At 46.5% G+C, this 17,886-nt stretch overlaps 1 protein-coding gene across 2 annotated transcripts in view; it reads left to right on the top strand.

Moving 5' to 3' along the window:
* Positions 1-16,443, top strand: part of Fstl4 (follistatin like 4) — a 419,001-nt gene extending 402,558 nt beyond the window's left edge. The window contains exons 13-15 of one of the 2 annotated variants that reach the window (XM_028775986.1): positions 4,427-4,534; positions 14,108-14,217; positions 15,671-16,443. In XM_028775986.1, the coding sequence (XP_028631819.1) occupies positions 4,427-4,534; positions 14,108-14,217; positions 15,671-16,373 (921 nt within the window). In that variant the 3' untranslated portion in view covers positions 16,374-16,443. The remainder of the gene's footprint in view (positions 1-4,426; positions 4,535-14,107; positions 14,218-15,670) is intronic. The other variant, XM_028775987.1, reaches the window with a different exon arrangement.
* The last annotated feature ends 1,443 nt before the right edge of the window (positions 16,444-17,886 follow it).

The following is a 17,886-nucleotide window of genomic DNA, read 5'->3' as shown; positions in this document are numbered from 1 at the left end:
CACAGTGCTAGTTAAGAACAGCCAGTCACAGTGCTAGTTAAGAACAGAGAGCAATGAATTAATAAATGCTCCTAGTGATAGCTTAGCTTACTTTCTCCCCTGCCTAGAGAATGGTGCTACCAACAGTGGGTGGGACTTTCCACCTCAGTTAATGCAGTCAAGATAATCTAACATAGACAAGCCCAGCTGCCTAATGATTCTAACTTATGTCATATATATAGTTCAACACTAGCCATCACACTTCACTTCTTCAATAATCACTAACTCCTTTAACCTTCTTCCTGCCTTTTGTATTACTATAGTAATATACAAAATTAATTAATATCTATATCCAGGCAATAACTGATATTTACCCATATATTTATCTTTCTCATCCCCTTTATTATTAAGATATGTGGTAGTTGTTTTGACAGCATCTCATTCCATAAACCAGGCTAGCCTTGAACTTCCAATCCTCCTGCATCAGTCTACCAAGTGCTGGAATGAGGTCATTTTTTGTTAGCTCTTTTAGTGTTGCTGGAAACAGATCTCTGTTTTGTCGTGAGTGAAAATATTCACTCTTTATTTCTGAATAACTCTAGATGACAGTTGTCTTCCTTCAGCCTCATAAGATTCCATCTTTGTCTTGCTTTGTTGCTGGGCCAGCTGTATCTTCCCTGCCTCCTCCTCCGCATTCCTCTTTGTTTAGCATTTTAACTGCAGTGTAAGGTTTCCAGAAGCTCTTGAGTTTGTGTACTGAACATTTATTAGATAGAAAAATTCTCAGCAATTATGTCTTTACATACTCTGCTTCCTGGTGCTCAACTCTCTTCCTTAGGACTACCCATCCCTACCCTCACCCCAACCCCCACCCTGTCTTTAAAATGTTTTGCCTTTCCATTATATCATACATACATGTCTCCTCCTGTTTCAATTCTGTATGTCCTGCAATGTATCCTTCAGTTTACTAATCCTGCCTTCTCCTGTATCTAATATGGGCTTGCCTAATTATTATTATTATCATCAGATAATTCATTTTTACCTTCAAATTCTCTATCAATTCCCAACCTCATAAATTCTTAATTGTCTTCTTGTGGCCCTTCCTATTATGATTTTGAATATTAAAAAAAAAAAAAAAAAAAGATATCTGCCTCTTGAAATGCCTAGTGTTTATTTTAATCCCAAAATTCTACATATTTTTAAGTTGTAAAGTCTTTAAAATAGCTGTCACCAATCAGAAAGATTTGCCCTTTCCTCTGCTAGGCAGGAAGAGTAGCAAGTTGATCATTTTAAAATTTCTTGAGGGCTGAGTCTGCTCTGTCCGTTCCCTAATCCTGAGGCTTTTCACTCAGGCTCTTTTCTCCTGACAGACTTCAATGCCTCAGCACAGTGAGACTACGGAAAATCCCATTCTGAATTTAATCAACTTTTGAGCTTAGCTTTTCAGCTCCCTCTTTCACAGCACTGAGTAGGAGCATGAAATCTCACAAGAAGGGATTAAGTAGTAACAGAAGACAATGGCTACTGTCTAAATGCCAAGAAAATTTTGCAGCGAAGAGGGCAGATAAACGGGACATGTTTGAGAGGAGAAAACACGGGAGAAGGATCTTTACAAAGATTAAGAAACTGATGTCCTCAGACGGTAGCTTTGCCATGGAATAGAAAGCTCCAGTTGAAGCATGACAATGCCGGGTGCCAAAGCCTTTGGTAATTTGGTATTAGTTCCTTGTCTCATTGCTATGACCAGAAGCAACTGAAGAGAGAAAGGTTTATTTTGACTGGAGGTTTAAGGGTTCAGTCCACTACAGCCCCAAGAGTCTTCAGTGTGAAGGGTCTTCAGTGTGAAGGGGCTGCAGTGTGAAGGGGCTGCTGCGACTGAGTCCACCATCAGAAAGGAGAGAGATGACTGCTGGTGCTCAGGATGCTTACTCTCTGCTTTCCCTTTTCAGTCAGACTGTGGAAGGTAGCTCCCACATTCTCTCCCTCAGTTAAACTTCTCCAGGAACACAAGGTCCCAAGCACAGCTCAGAATGTGTCTCCTGGCTGATTACAAAACCAATCCAGATGAAAGTGAACACTGACTACCACCATAGTGAAAGCAGTAGCCAGGAAGTGGGGAGACAGGCCAGCCTCATCAGAGGCCAAGAAGTGGGGAGACACACCAGCCTCATCAGAGGCCAAGAAGTGGGGAGACACGCCAGCCTCATCGGAGCCTACATCTATCTTGAGAAGTAATTAGAACCTCTCCCTGGGACTTCAGTGGATGGGAGCTATCAATTAGAACAAGAAAATAAAGGGAGACTTTAATGAGTTGAACAAGCAAAATTACAAGTTGAGTTCTGCACATTAATGTGAGGTCCTCTATGAGTTCTTAGAATTCAGTACCAGGGGAAAAAATAGATGAGGCCAATGGAGAAGCTCTAGGACATACCAACTCTTGTCAGGAAGAAGCAAAGAAAGATGCAGAGAAACAAAGAGGTTAAATGGAGTTTCTAAAAGAGAATGGTGTCCACATAAATCCTATAATGCTAAAAGGAGGGTCATGAAGTGACCTCTGAACTTTTAAGCCGGTCTAGGACTCCTCCCTGCAGTCATGGAAGACGAAAGGGTGGGGGCGGGGCTCCGTAGAGAGTTGTTTAGCAAATTTGGCCCAGTGTGGACAGAGATGGTCATTTTTTTTTAATTTTCTACCTGACTAGAAAGAAACTTCAGAAATTATGTTTATGAGGTATAAGTTATAGTGATCAAGGAAGTGGAGGAAAGCCATTGAACCCATGGAGGAAGTGGGACTTTGGGGCCATGTGGTGGATAGTTATATGTCATGTGAGAGACAGGAACATCATTTGAGAAAATGTTCCATAAAATGGCCTGTAGGCAAGCATGGAGAACATTTTCTTAATTGGTGATCAATAGGGAAGGCCTTTGGGTGGAGCCACCCCTGGGCTGGTAGTCCTGGGTTCTATAAGAAGACCGGCTGATCAAGCCAAAGGGAGCAAGCCAGTAGGCAGCACCCCTCCATGGCCTCCGCATCAGCTCCTGCCTCCAGGTTCCAACCCTGCTTGAGTCCCTATCCTGACTTCTTCCAATGATGAACAGTGATATGGGATCATAAACTAAATAAACCTTTTCCTCCCCAAGATGCTTTGGTCAGGTGTTTCATCACAACAATAGTAAACCTAAGACAGGGCTCATCTATATGGATTTGAAGGCATCAAACATGGTGGGCAAATAGACAGAAAGATGCCGGAGAAGGCAGAAAACCTGTGTAAGCATCTTCACTGAGCATGGGGTTATGAGGAGAGCTGGGGTTTCATAGCCCAGGATCATGATCATCAACGAACAGTTTTGTTTGGTTTGGTTTGGTGTTTTTGTTTTTTTGTTTTTGTTTTTGTTTTTCGAGACAGGGTTTCTCTTTATAGCCCTGACAGTCCTGGAACTCACTCTGTAGACTAGGCTGGCCTCGAACTCAGAAATCCACCTGTCTCTGCCTCCCAAGTTCTGGGATTAAAGGCATGTGCCACCACTGCCCAGCTAAGGAACAGTTTTGTAACATAAAACTACACTGTGGGAGAGATGGCTCAGCAGTGAAAGTGCTTGCTGCTCCTGAATCGAAGCCAAGCTTGGTTCCCACCACCCACATTAGTTAGGTGGCTCAACAATCTGAGGGTCCAGCTCCAGGGGAGTCTAGAAAAAAGTCCTTTCTTCTGTCCTCCTCAGCACCTACACTCACATACAACATACATAGAATTTTTAATTTAAACAAAATTCTACACTATAAAAAGGAGGAAACGGCATTCCTGTGGTAGGAGATGCTGTAGACTTGATAGGTAGCAGGCTCACAGATGCTTCAATTCAAAAAGTGAGTGTGAGTGAGCTTGCTGATGCTGTAGTCTGAGTGTGAGCCTGCTGATGCTGTAGTCTGAGTGTGAGCCTGCTGATGCTGTAGCCTGAAAACTGATGAGTGTGCAACAAAAAGTAAAACAAAGGTAAGAGGTGGATAGCAATGGGTGGTCTCAAAATCTACCTCAGGGTAGAAAGAAGTACCAACTTACCAGAAGCCAAGTAGATACTGAGGGTCCAAGAGGCACCGAAGACTTCTAGGGGAATAAAAAGAGATTCCTGGAACGGGTTCTTGAGTGGAATTTGAAAAACCTCTATGTTTATTCTTCATCCAAGTTGGACCTAGGATACTTTAGGTAAAAGATGGGCAAGAAAGTAAATGCTTCAAAGATACAACTCATTGTGTCCTTTTGTCCTCTGAGGACAAAGCCCATGAGAAGGCTTCTATACTGGGTTTCCAATAAGGATTGCTGGCAAGGGTTCAAGGCCAGCTTCCTAACTCTCCTTGAGAGAGGACCACATACACAAAAGTCCATACCATCTTGATGTGACTGTCACATCAGCTGTAACCTCAACAATGACCAACTTGTCACTGTTTCTTTTCAAGTCCATAGGTGTGGACCCTCTGCCAGCTAAGCTGTCCTATGACAAGTCACATGACCAAGTGTGGGTCCTGAGCTGGGGAGACATACACAAGTCCCAACCAAGCCTACAGGTAGGTTGAGCATGTTAAAGCTGATACTCAGCCTATACAGGATTCTGTTGCTATAAAGTAATTGTCTCATGCCTTTCTGGGTGGCCAGCTATCCAACTTATTTCTACAAAAGCTTGAAAAGAAAGCAAGAAACCATATTATAAGATTTACTTGTGATCTAAGAATAAACTCTCACTTGAAAACCTATCTGGAGTAGATTGGCCAATAGGCATGTCATTGGATAAATCATCTTGATTCTTGATTGTTAATTGAAGTAGGAGGATCCAGCCCACCATGGGAGGCACCAACCCCTATACAAGCAGTTCTGGGCTGTGTAAGAAAGCTAGCTAAGCTTGAACCTATGCCCAAGCCACCAAGTAGTGACCTCCAAGGTTCATGCTTGGGTTTTGACCCTGACTTCCTCAAAAATAGACTGTGACTTGGAAATGTGAGCTGAATAAATCCTTTCCTCCTCTAAGTTGCTTTAAATCAGAGTGTTTTAGCACAGCAACAGAAGGAAACTAAAAATAGCTTCCAAACAATACTCCCATATTAGGTATTCACAGGATATCTTCAACCAGGACTACAACTGAAAACAATGTAAAATTATCAAATTCTAATGTCATGACAATTCAGTCCCTGCCTAGCCCCACCATACTTGATTCTCCTGAGTTGACAACTCTTTGGGACAAATAGGATGAGCCTCTGAAGCCCAGACAGTGAAAAGGAAGATACGGTATTCTTCTTCTTGGAATGAACAAACCATCTAAAGAATAGTGTTAAAAGTCACGAATGTGAGCTCTTTCCATTTGTTTTCTGTTGCTATAACAAAACACCTGAAGCTGTATGATTTATAAAGAAAAAGATTTATTTTCACTCATGGTTTTCTCTAAGATCAAGAGGCTCTATCTTGTCAGCTTCTCGTGGGAGACCATAGGCAGGGGTATTCCGTCCCCTCATGGTGGACACATAGAAAAGGGAAGCAGATGTATGTGGAAGAGACACACATGCCAACAAGAGAGGAGAAAAGTGCATGAGACCCCCCCCCCCTTATAACAATCCATTCTTGTGAGAACTTACCCATCCTATAAGGACTGCATTAATCCCTTCTGGAGAATAGAGATTCATAAATGGAGCTCAAGAAAGTCCCACAAGCTCGCCACACTCTTAACACTGGAGTTATATAAGTCATGTGCTGTTGGGAAAAAGTGGGGGTCCCATGTCTGCCCCGCCACAGGGCTAGGGCTGCTTGCGGGAAGATTGACAGCACTCACCCCATGCCAGTGCCAGGTGAGTGTCAGGCTGTGAGAAGCTGCAAGGACACCACTCCCGGGGTGGATGAGCACAGTCTGAGGTCCTGGGGACAAGCCAGAGCTAGCTTGGGGGTGCAGGAGTCCCGGGCCTGCGGAGAGGCCAGGGCCTGTCTGGTTCTCAGGCTCTTGGGCACCTAGGCACCGCTAGAAGTCATGGAAGAGCTGAGAACGAGGTAGGGGCCCACAAGCTGGACTAACCCACCACTGAAGAGGAGAGGGGGAGAGAAGCTCCATGGGGAGAGTCCTTGGCTTGTCACAGCAGTTGGCTTGGCTTGACTTAGTTGCAGGCGGTTGGCTTGGGTCGGTGGTCGCCCATGGCTGGGAATGCAGAGAGGACTTCCACAGGAGATTAGATGGCGGCTCTGTTGGTGAAGGCCTTCTGCATTGCTCCCCACAGCAGATCCCAATGAAAGAGAAACAGTCCATGGTTTTAAGACTTTTATTGTCATGGCAGAAAGTAGATGAGAAACCGTACCCTGTTTTCTCAAGGGTGAGCCTAAGGGTAAATACCTTTTGCAGGGAGGAGGGTCTGGGAAAAGCTTGATTGGCTACGCCTTTCTGGGCTAGGTACCTCATTAATATGGAAATCTGTCTTGAGGCTACATGAAGTCATGCCTTCTACCTGTGGAGGGGCTAGTAGGTGCGTTGCCCTTACGTGATTGAAAGACAAAAATCTATAGAGACCTTGTGTCAGGAGCCTGGAGTCTGAGAGTGTGGCCAAACTCCTACCGTACCTTGAAGGGAACCCTGCGGGGTCACCGGAGTTTTAAACCTACCTGAACCAGAAATCAGGCTGCCTTTCACAGCCCCACAATGTGCCAACATGAGTTTGGTAGAAACACACTCTATTGAAACTGTCATTCTAGCCAATGAACAGGAACAGCAGCCCACATGCTTGAAAGCACAGAGAAAGCACTTGGACTTAGTGCTTACAGAGTGCTAGGCCACAGACACTGAAGTGACGTGTCCATGGCCGTGGCCCCAGTCTGCATAGGTCTGAAGCCCCTACACTATACCCAGCCTCCTGAGAAGAGGCTGGGCTCTGCTGATCTGTAGGAATCCAACCTACACCAGCTAGGGAAGCTTGACACTACCTGGCGTTGGGTGTGCCTGGCCCTGCATCTCTATCCCTAAGGATTCACTAACCCCCTATGGGGATTAAAAAAAAAAAGTCACTGAGATTTGAAAATCTCGTTTGAAGCCAAGTGGTGGTGCACGCCTTTAATCCCAGCACTTGGGAGGCAGAGGCAGGCAGATTTCTGAGTTCGAGGCCAGCCTGGTCTACAGAGTGAGTTCCAGGACAGCCAGGGCTACACAGAGAAACCCTCTCTCGAAAAACCAAAGGGAAAAAGAAAAGTCACAAGATTGTCTCCTCCCCTGTTCTCCTAAAACGCAATGCACAGAACCATGTGGATACAAGGGAAGGGTTAACTCACTCCATGCAAATGAATGATGTGGGCTGCTAGGGTTGAATGCTCTCTTAGAATCAACAGAAGTAAATGGAGACAACTTGGCCTTCTTCTCCTCTCAGCCATTGCTGGGGCCCAAGGGGAAAACACCAGGCCCAGGTCCAGTAAACCTAACAATTAAAAGAGCTTATCAAAGGACCTCGGAGCCAAAATAAATACCACTTAGAAAAGAAAATGAGCTTAGAGGTGGGGGTCGGGGGGGGAATGACTGTATTACTCACTTTTCTCTGTAGCCAAACATACTTTGGATCTCAGTCTTGAAAGTAGACCATCACAGCCCAGAAGGCACCACGGCAGGGGGCAGAGGGAAGGGGCAGCTGCCTGCTGACATCTCATGGGAATAGGATGCAACCAGGGTACCAGAAACAAGGTCAGGCTGAATGCTTCAAGGCCCTCCCTTCCTCCAGCAACCCACTTCCTCCAGTGATGCATCATCAGCTGGAGACCAAGCGTTCAAATCAATAAGTGTGGGGTGGGGGTGGGGGGACATTGTACATCCAAGGCACAACACGGAAAGATTTCCTGAGAATGCTTCTAAGAATGAAATTCAGAGAGGGGTTACCAGAAAATTGGTCCTATTTCAGCTACAAAGCATACACCACCACATATGATTTACTCTGGTGCTGAGGATGGAATCCAGGGCTTTATGCTTGCCAGGTAAGCACACTACTGACAGTCTCATCCCCAGCATATCCTTACCTTAAAAAAAAAAAAATGGCAGAAGCAAGAGAGATGGCTCAGCAGTTAAGAGCACAGGCTGCACTTCCAGAGGGCCTGGGTTTAATTCCCAGCATCCAGATGGTGCACATGAGCAAGACTGGCTTTTCAGTTTTAAAATCACAGTGATTTAGAAAAGAAAAATGCATTTCTAAGAAGCAATCTGAAAGAAAAAGGAAATCTTCCCAAAGGGATAACCTATGAAGAGCTGGAGATGTGGAATAGGATCCCTTAACATTCCGAAAGAGAAAGGTCACAGCTGGAATAGAAGCAAACATTAAATGTGCTAGGCATGGTACTACTCACCTATAATCCCAGAACTTGGGAGCTGAGGCAGAGGGATGCCCATCCCAGGACAACCAGGGTAACTATAGGCTATCTGAAAAAAAGAATCAAACAAATTTGGTATATAACTGCTGAGCTAAAGAACTGTAATCCTTTAGATTCATAGAGATCCAGGGCTGGTGAGAGGGCTCAGAGAATAAGGACGCTTGCCCCACAAGCCTAAATGCCGGGTGTTCAACTCCCTGGAAGCTGGGTAAACATGGAAGGAGAGAACTGACTCCACAAAGTTGTCCTCTGGACTCCACACATGCAGAGCACACGCGTACACATGCAGTCATTCTCAGAGAGAGGTCTCTGCAAATTCCAACCCAAGGTGATGAGAAGTAATGTGTCTCGTGGCACTTCTTAGTAGAATTCTGAAACTCCAAGAAAGAGAACTCTGACAAAGGAAACCTTTGGGGCTGGAAAAACAAATCCCCATAGAAGACAGATAATTGGGTTAACATTAGACATTAGACTTCTCGCCCACAATAGTTACCTGAAGGCCACATGTCACATCTATATGATTGGAAGAGGAAAGAGCTGAGCTTCAATAGGCCTGTCCCATCAAAGATGTCACTTACCCAGGAAGACAAAGGGTGTGTGTGAGCTCCCAGAGGCTTAGCACTAAGAAGCCTAAGGGAACAGCAAGGGAAGATACTAGACAAACATCAGATGCGCTGGACCAGAGATGTTATCACTGTATAGAGAGAGAAAGGAGGCACAGCACAGAGGGACAGAAAGAGAAGAGGTTTAAGAGCAGGCCGAGGAGGAAACACCTTGAAATATATGTGACCTAGATAAAGCTAGGAAAGTGAAAGAGAAATAGTATGTTAAGTTTTTACAATCAAGAGTGGGTGAAGCCAGGGCAGAGTAAAAATACAAGTCTTACTTTCTTGGGAAAAGAAGAGTGGAGAAAATGTTGGGGTGTGAATATTCCATTTCTCCAAATATCTTCTTTGTATGTGCATTGACATTTTGTCTACACATATGTTTGTATGAGGCTGTTGGACACCTAGAACTGGAGTTACAGACAGTTGTAAACAGCCATGGGGGTTGCTGGGAATTAAACCCAGACCAGGCCCTTTGGAAGAGCAACGTGTGCTCTTAACTGCTGAACCGTCTCCCCAGCCCCTGCCTTTTTTTTTTTTAAGACAAAGATATGCTGGGGATGAGACTGTCAGTAGTGTGCTTACCTGTCATGCGTAAAGCCCTGGATTCCATCCCCAGCACCACAGAAAATCATACATGGTGGTGTATGACTGTGATCTCAGAACTTGGGAAGTAGAGGCAGGAAGATCAGAAGTCCAAGGTCATCTTTGTCCTCATTGTGAATTTGAGGCTAGCCTGGGCTACATGAGAGATACCCGGTCATTCATACATACATACATACATACATACATACATACATACATACATACATAGAATGTTTCTGTAGAATTTAAAAAGAAAACCATTAGAAAAATTTTGTTTTTAAGAAATATTAAAGCCAAGTCTAGTGACACTGGCCTGTAGTCATAGCTACTCTGGAGGTAAAGGAGAAATGATCATGAGTTCAAGGCCTGCCTGGACAGTAAAGTGAGTTCAAAGCCAGCCTGGGCAACTTAGCCCTCACCTCAAAAAAGAACAAGGAGGCGGGCAGAGAGATAGCTCAATCAGTAAAGTGCTTGTTTTACAAACATTGGGACCTGACCCCCCTAAACCCATAGAGGGGAAAGAAATGAATCTGAGGCCAGCAAAATGACACTTGTTGCACAAACCCAACTACTAAGTCCCATCCCTAGAACTCACCATGGAAGGACAAAACCTGACCCCCAAGAGTTGTCCTCTGACCCTCACATTCACTCCTACACACACACACACACACACACACACACACACACACACACACATCTTTTTAAAGGAGAGACTAGGGAGACTGAAACAGGAGGATTCCTGGAACTCTGTAGCCAACCCCAGTCTACATAGCAAATTCCGGGTCCATTTAAGATACAGTCTCAAAAACAAATTAAGGTGAACGGACAGCTAAAGAGGGTTCAGTGGTTAAGGGCACCAGCTGCTCTTGCAGAAGACCCAGATCCCATAACCAGCACCCACACAGTGGCTCACAACGAACCTTAAGTCCAGTTCCAGGGGATCAGACATTCTCTTTTGACCTCTGCAGGCACTAGGCATGCACACGGTGCCCATTTACACAAGGAGGCAAGCACTCACAGCACATAAAATAAATATCTAAAATATATTTTAATTTTTAAAGGGTGGGTGGACAACACCCAAGGTTGTCCTCTGGCTCGCATAAGCACATGCAAGCATTTATCAGTTAAAGAGAATGTAACGCCATGCTGGAACGCTTTCCTACATGTGGGTCCTAAATTCAGTATCCATTACCAAGAGGGGGGAGGAAGGACATGAAAGAAATACAGTGGAAGAAATAAAAGGAGAGACCTCGAGGCTTGAAACAGTGATAACGGTTGATCAAAGGGATGCTCAAGAGAGGGACTGTGAGTGCCGGGCGAGGTGCCTTCAAGTTTAAAAGCTGTGGACAGCAGGAGAGACTTTCATGATGATGAATAGCTGTGTGCCCAATAATGTAACTAAACACATGAAGCAGTGATTAAATATAATATAGCTTGATCAAAGATGGGCCTAAATTGTACATACCAGGGGAAGGAAACAACACACGAGAAAACCCATTAACACAGACACGGAGCAGAACTTAATAGATAGGAACGTTTCAGCTAGTAGAATTCTTTTACATGCATATAAATACCAAAAAAATTATATCATTAATCTAAGGAAAATGTCAAAGGTTTTGTAAAATTAGATGTTCTGGGCTGTAATATCTGATAATCAGAAGGTAACCGGAATCCTGGAGAGAGGGCTTAGCATTTAAGAGCCCTTGCCACTGTCACAGAGGACTTGAGTTTCGTTCCCAGTATCTACATCAGGGGGCTCATGACCACCCACAATCTGAACTCTGAGATCTGATGCCCCCCCCACACACACACTTTTCTAAAGTAACTTAATAATAAAATGTTCCTAGAAACAGTTGAAGAGCTGTGCATGGCCACACACACTCAGGACCCCGAAACTCTGGATGCTGAGATAGAAGGATTGGCAGTTCAAGGCCAGCCTGGAATATAGAGTGAGACCCCTGTACCCCATATCCAAAACACGGGCAACGCGAGAGAGTGCAAGTGTGGGCGAAGAGCGTGCTGTTAATATTTGTAAAGCACTTGAAGCATCCTACCAATCCTTCTAAATATTCATTATTCGAGGACTGGTTAAATTTTGCCCTGGCAATGTGCAGATGAATCCGTGCATGAAGCTCACTCCCATACTCCCCTCAGCAACCAGTGCTGACTATAAGGCATCACCTATTCCTCCGCATCCTTTCCCCAGGCCCAGCATTCTGTCACCTCTAGCCTACTTCTCAGCTGGCATTGTCCACCCATCTAAGAGACATGTTCAGCACTCTCGTCCTCTCCCTTCCATTCGGGTAACACCTCGTACTACAGTGCCATCACTGAATCTTTCCCGAGCTGAGCCCACAGAACCAGAAGTCTTCAGAATTATCTTTGTAGCATCTGTGGGCTCGGCTATGTGCTAGGACATAAGACTGGGGCAAAAAGAACCTCAGGGCTCTGAAAAATAAAGTCGACCTGCCACATGGGGTCACTGGCTCATGGTGCTGTGTCTGATGAAGCAACCTCTGAATACAGGGTGTCAGGGTAGCGAAGCGCAAGTGACACTGACCAGTGACACTGACCAGTGACAGCCTGTAATTTCCCATCTCTATTATAAGCTGAAATGACAGGCCTGGTATCAAGCAGCGATTGCACGCTGAGTTGGAATCCTCAGTCTCGTTTCCCAGAGTCTCTCTAAGATCCCATTTCTAATCCTTGTATTTTCTTAAAGTCCAGTTCTATGAGCTTGTTCTCCCGTGGACTTGTCAGGAAAGCGTCATCCTGCCATTTGTTAAATAGAAAAATCACAGGAAAATACACTCTGTACAACTTCAAAACCACTCAGAGAGTAGAAATCACAACAGTATCCCTCTGCTCCAGCATCTAGCCTGTTGACATTCCCCCATGCCCAAGGCTAGCAGCCTCAAACCTGCCTGAACAGGCAAGCCAGCTGCTGTTTGTTATGTCATGAAAAGACATTAAAAAAAAAAAGTGAAAGTGAAAGCCAGAAGGCAGTCCCTTTCCTAAAAGGCAAAAGTGCTCAGTGCTACCAGCTGTGTTCTCAGCAGGCCCCATCAGAGACCACTGCCCTTGTCCTGGAGGCTGCCACAGGATTGCAGAAACCTGGGTCCTCTCTGCTACTGCCATGGCTGCAATAGGAGTGTAAAAACTGTTTCCTCTTCCTAATTGAGAGTTGAGGGTCTGCTTCCTGACCCTAGTGCCCTTGAACTAAAATCGCCTGTGAGCCATCAAGCCACACTGCACTGTAGATCTGCCTCTTTCTGGGCAGTGGCCCAGAGCCTACAAGATCAACGAGCATGTACAGAAGGCAGAGCCTAGGTTAGCCCTTAGCCATGTGGCTTCACACAAGGCACCCAGTTTTGACTTACCTTGTCTAACCTCTACTTTGTCTAACCTGTACCACATAGCTCTGTCTGGAGCTAAAGTTGCCCTGACTCAATATAACAGGGGCACACACCAGGGCATGGACCTGTTTGCTTTCTGCCAAGTCTGCACGGCAGAAAGCATTGCCTGTGGGGAAACAGAGGTAACCACACTCCAAATTGTGCAAAGAATGGGACCAATATCTTCTCATTAGGGAATAAGTCCCATTTGCATAGCTAGAAACACACTATAAGATGCCATCATGGCGTTAGTGACAGCCATGTAGGATGCCTGCTTTCTCTCACCAGTTCTGGGGTCTCCACATTTTGAGAGCAACACAGGACAGAAATTCCCAGGAACCCATGCTAAGGGACTTAGCATTAAAGAAAATAAATTCCAGACTAGGAAGACGGCTCAGAGTGCTTGTCATATAAGCATGAGGGACCTGAGTTCAATCCCACATTTAAAAAAAAAAAAAAAAGGCCAGGCATGGTGATGCACACTTGTAATCCCCGTGCCGAGAAGGCAGGGACTGGCAGGCCCTGGGGGCTTATGGTCAGCCAGCTTACCCTACTTGATGAGTTAACAGGTCAGTGAGAGACCTCGGCTCAAACACACAAAGTAGATGGGGACGTGAGAAATGATTCCCAAGGTTGACCTCTGGCCTCCGCTAGCATATGCACAGCTGTGCACATATATGTGTTTGCCCCACATAAACACACAAAACCACTAAATAAATATGTTAAATACATTCCAAGTGCATCAGGCCTTTGACCAGAACACTCTCCCTCTTTGTCTGAGATTGAGCAGAGATGAACACACTGGAGGTCCAGCTGGGAAGAAGCTGTTTCTGAACACATTCTCTTACCAGGGAGGATAACTTCCTCGGAAAGCCCAGCACCACTCCTCACCCCACCCTTCTGGAGGTTGACAAGAAGCCCACTGCCAGGTCTGATGGAGGAGAGGTGGACAGTCTGGGCCTTCTCTCCAGTCCCATCACTCCCTCGTCCAGGAAGGATGGATGCCTGACCGGCATGTTCCCAAGCAGCACCCGCCTGGCTCCCTTCCCAGGAACTAGGGCTTACCTGCCATCTGTCTCCCCCAGCAGCCCTATCTGTGGGGTCTACAGCAGAACATGTGCATGGCCAGATCTCCAGCCCCTTCCTGAAAGCCCCTCACAAGAACCCCTCTTTGTTACAGGTGATCACAGAAGCCAGCACCGGCCAAGGCCAGCACCTCATCCGAACACCATTTGCAGGAGTGGACGATTTCTTTATACCTCCAACAAATCTCATCATCAACCATGTCAGGTAACTGGTCCACCAAGCCTCTGTAGGCCACGCTCAGCCCCATTCTGCCTGGGCAGTCATGCCCAGCTCAGCACCAGATCCCCTCTTGCCCTCCCACTACTTCCTGCTCTGCCTTTGGATAGAAAACCACTTGGCAGGCCCAGAGTCTGTAGAGATCAACCATTCCCCTTCCTTCCTCATTTCATAGAACACCCACGGGCTCTGCAAACTTCCCTTGTTGTGTCACCAAGACCCCAGAGATCTCACTATGTATGCCTCTGTGAACTGATATGAGGTACTGTCTCCAGGAAGAAATGGTTCATTTTGCATGCTGGTGCCAAGGACCCAAAGAGAACAATAGGCTCCTAAGAATGACTTCTCTACAGAGCCTCAGAGCTGGAATGAGCCTCCACCAGGATGCTGGAGTGGTACAGGTTCAGGCTCTGGATGCTCCTGAGTGGCTCTTAAATTTGAGTTCCTTTTAGAGCACCGTTTTTCTCCCTCTGCCTCTTTAAGGATGCTTTAAAGTCAATGCCTGAAGCATTTTGCCTGCTCTGGAGATGCCAGGTTTTTTTAAGAGGAAATTATAGACACAGAGATGTCTCCTATTCTTTAGGTGCATCTGGCACTGTAGGCCTCTATAAGTAAGGCTTTTGGGCTCAAGATCTCTGTGGAAGGTCCCACCTGGTGTCAGACCTTTCCATATTTATAGCCAGTCTCCAACAGGATATCAAAAAGCTCGATGTGACCAAGTCCCATTTACCTGAGCTCCCTCTCAGATCCAGTCTTCCCAACTGCCCTGAGAACAGACAGAGATCTCTTGGAAGTCCCTGACACTCAGAGAGACAAGATTGTCCTAGGCTCTGTAGCCGAAGGGCACCAGAGAACCATGTGACTTCTGAGGCAAAAGTTGCCCATTGCCCACATCATAGATGGCAGAGGGGAGGCTACACTATGCATTCCTTACCCTGAAATCAAGGCTACAAATAGAAGTTCTGTCTTGTTTGGGTGCATCTATGTCTTCAAATTCTGACTTACCAGTCAGCCCAAGAACAGGCTGATTTACAAGACCATGTCCTTATGACAGTAGGGCAAGAGAGGTCTATCTCAGTCTTTTTCTCCCTACCCACCCTGCAGGCCCAGATCCCCAACCCCAGATAACACAAGCTAGGGAAGCCATCCAAAGGCACCCCCAGAAAGGTGCATTAAGGGCCTTTTCCCCTCCCAATTTCTGAAGTTGAATGGCTTTTGCAAACATGCAAATCCACGAACACTTGCCCTCAACTGTATGTGGCTGGCAAGTGTAGCTGCTGACTTCTGGAAGCATCCCCTGCAGAAATGATAGGTCTTATTAATAGACCGTTAGATGACTGAAGGGTTGGGATGCCATCATTTAAAACAAATGAATGACAGATGCCTCACCCCTCACAGTGCGTGACCTCCTGCTCTCTGACCCCCATCATTGTCCTCCCAGGTTTGGCTTCATCTTCAACAAGACTGACCCTGCTGTCCACAAAGTCGACCTGGAGACTCTGATGGCGCTCAAGACAATCAGCCTACGGCACTATGGCTGCATGCCTCAGGCCATGGCACACACTCACCTCGGCGGTTACTTCTTCGTGCAGTGTCAACGGGACACCCCTACCTCCGCTGGCCCACAGCTGCTCATTGACAGTGTCACAGACTCGGTGCTAGGCCCCAACAGGGATATCACAGGCACCCCCCATGTGTCCCCTGATGGACGCTTCATCGTCAGTGTCTCCAACAACAGCCCCTGGCTACACGTGCAGGCGGTCACAGTGTGGGGGGAAATCCAGACTCTATATGACCTAAAAATAAACTCGGGCATCTCCGACTTGGCATTCCAGCATTCCTTCACAGAAGGTAATCAGTACAACGCCTATGCCACTCTCGACAAGGAGCCAGACCTGCTGTTCCTAGAGCTGTCCACTGGGAAGATGGGCAGGCTGAAGAACTTAAAGGAGCCATCCAGGGGGCCAGCCCCACCCTGGGGTGGACCCCGAAGAGTCTTGAGAGACAGCGGGCTCTTTGGACAGTACCTCCTCACACCAGCTCAAGAGTCACTGTTCCTGGTCAATGGGAGACAAAACGCCCTGAGGTGTGAGGTGTCAGGCATAAAGGGTACAGCCACAGTGGTGTGGGTTGGGGAGGTATGAAGGGTCCGGTAAGGAACCACCCTTGTCCTGACACCGCAGCCCCAACCAGGCGTGCTGTACATTTTCACAGACAAAGACAAAAACCAAGCCAAACCCTGTACTTCGCTTTATGGTTCAACACTGATCTCCTTGCAAGTTCCCTAGTATAAGGTATGCGCTGCAACCAAGATTGGGGGGTTTTCATCCAGAAGTATGATTTAATACCTTGAGCTATGACGAGAACACATGCTACTGTGTGCAGGAAAATCATCTCTGTGCCCGGCTGCACACCATGTTGCCTGGGGACACCACAGAACTGAGGGGTCCTGCTGCCCAGACTGACATTCCCGTCAGTTGCCTTCACGTAGTCATTATCTTAGCCTGCCAGCCCCAGCCAGTCTGTGCCCTGAAGAAGTGGCCTGAGCAGCAGGCTGTCCCTCTCAGCGGGCTAACCTTCTACCCTACTGGGGACCTCACTTGCACCGTTGCAGATGTTATTTGCTTGCTTTCCCAGCTGAATGCTATATCCATGAGGGAGAGCCTCTGAGACTCACTACACCTTGAGGGATGGGGAAATCACTGTCTTTTATTTTGGAATTTTTTTGATTAAAACTAATTTTTTTTTCTTTGTGATCTCTGATGCTAGGAGGCAGATAGATGCTCTCCAAGGTCCTGATATATTCTTCCTCCCTTAGGCCAAGTCTCTGAGGGGAAAGGGTCCCAACCTTTACATCCCATGTGCAGAAAACAAAATGATATCCAAGAAATAGTGGCTCCTCACACCATTGTATTGGCCAAGTACAGCCCATACTACCATGGTAAAATCTATGCTGAGACCCCAAGAGACCAAGCTGAGCCTGTGTGCCTGCTTTTCACCATAGAAAGGCATTAAGGAAGCCTGATGTACCAGCAGAATTCTAGACACAGGGCAGACCAGGCTTGCTTGGCTAGGGATAATCAGCCTCTGGGCTCAGTGCCAAAATCTAGAAGCCACGAGTGCCATCCATTCAGAGTCCTAAGGCTGTGTTTCTGCACGAGCACTCAGCACTGGTGCCTCAGCCACTGTCACCATACTGCAAGAGAGCCCTTTTACCTAAGTGTTCTCATTCTCACACTCTAAGCTACACACTCTCCAAAATGCAGAACCTACAAAGGACCATGTCAGTCCCTCCTCTGTCTGCCTACGATAGGCTCTCAAGCCATCAGGAAGAGGACAACCCAGCCAGCTCTATGGGGACCACCTGTGTCCAAGACTCTCAGCAAGAAGACCCTACCCAGGTCTCTCAGAACACTCCTGTCTTCTCCCATGTTGGTGGTCAAAATGTACCTGCTTTCTAGCCTGAATCATCATTCTGCAAACCCTACAGCATTAAGACAGTTGGTCTACCCCCACCTTTCAGCTACCTTAGCTACTTCATCTACCAACAATGGCCATGACTTTGAAAACACAGACTGTACTTCGCTCCTGCTTCCTGCGTGAGTACCCAACCTCCCAATTGCCCGTTCCAGTTTCCTGCCACTACTCCAGCCTGTC

Source organism: Grammomys surdaster, unplaced genomic scaffold, assembly GCF_004785775.1.
Source record: "Grammomys surdaster isolate TR1022 unplaced genomic scaffold, NIH_TR_1.0 262, whole genome shotgun sequence".
NCBI lineage: Eukaryota > Metazoa > Chordata > Mammalia > Rodentia > Muridae > Grammomys > Grammomys surdaster.
Note: the sequence above shows the minus strand (reverse complement) of the source record. Positions and strands in the feature narration are given on the sequence as shown.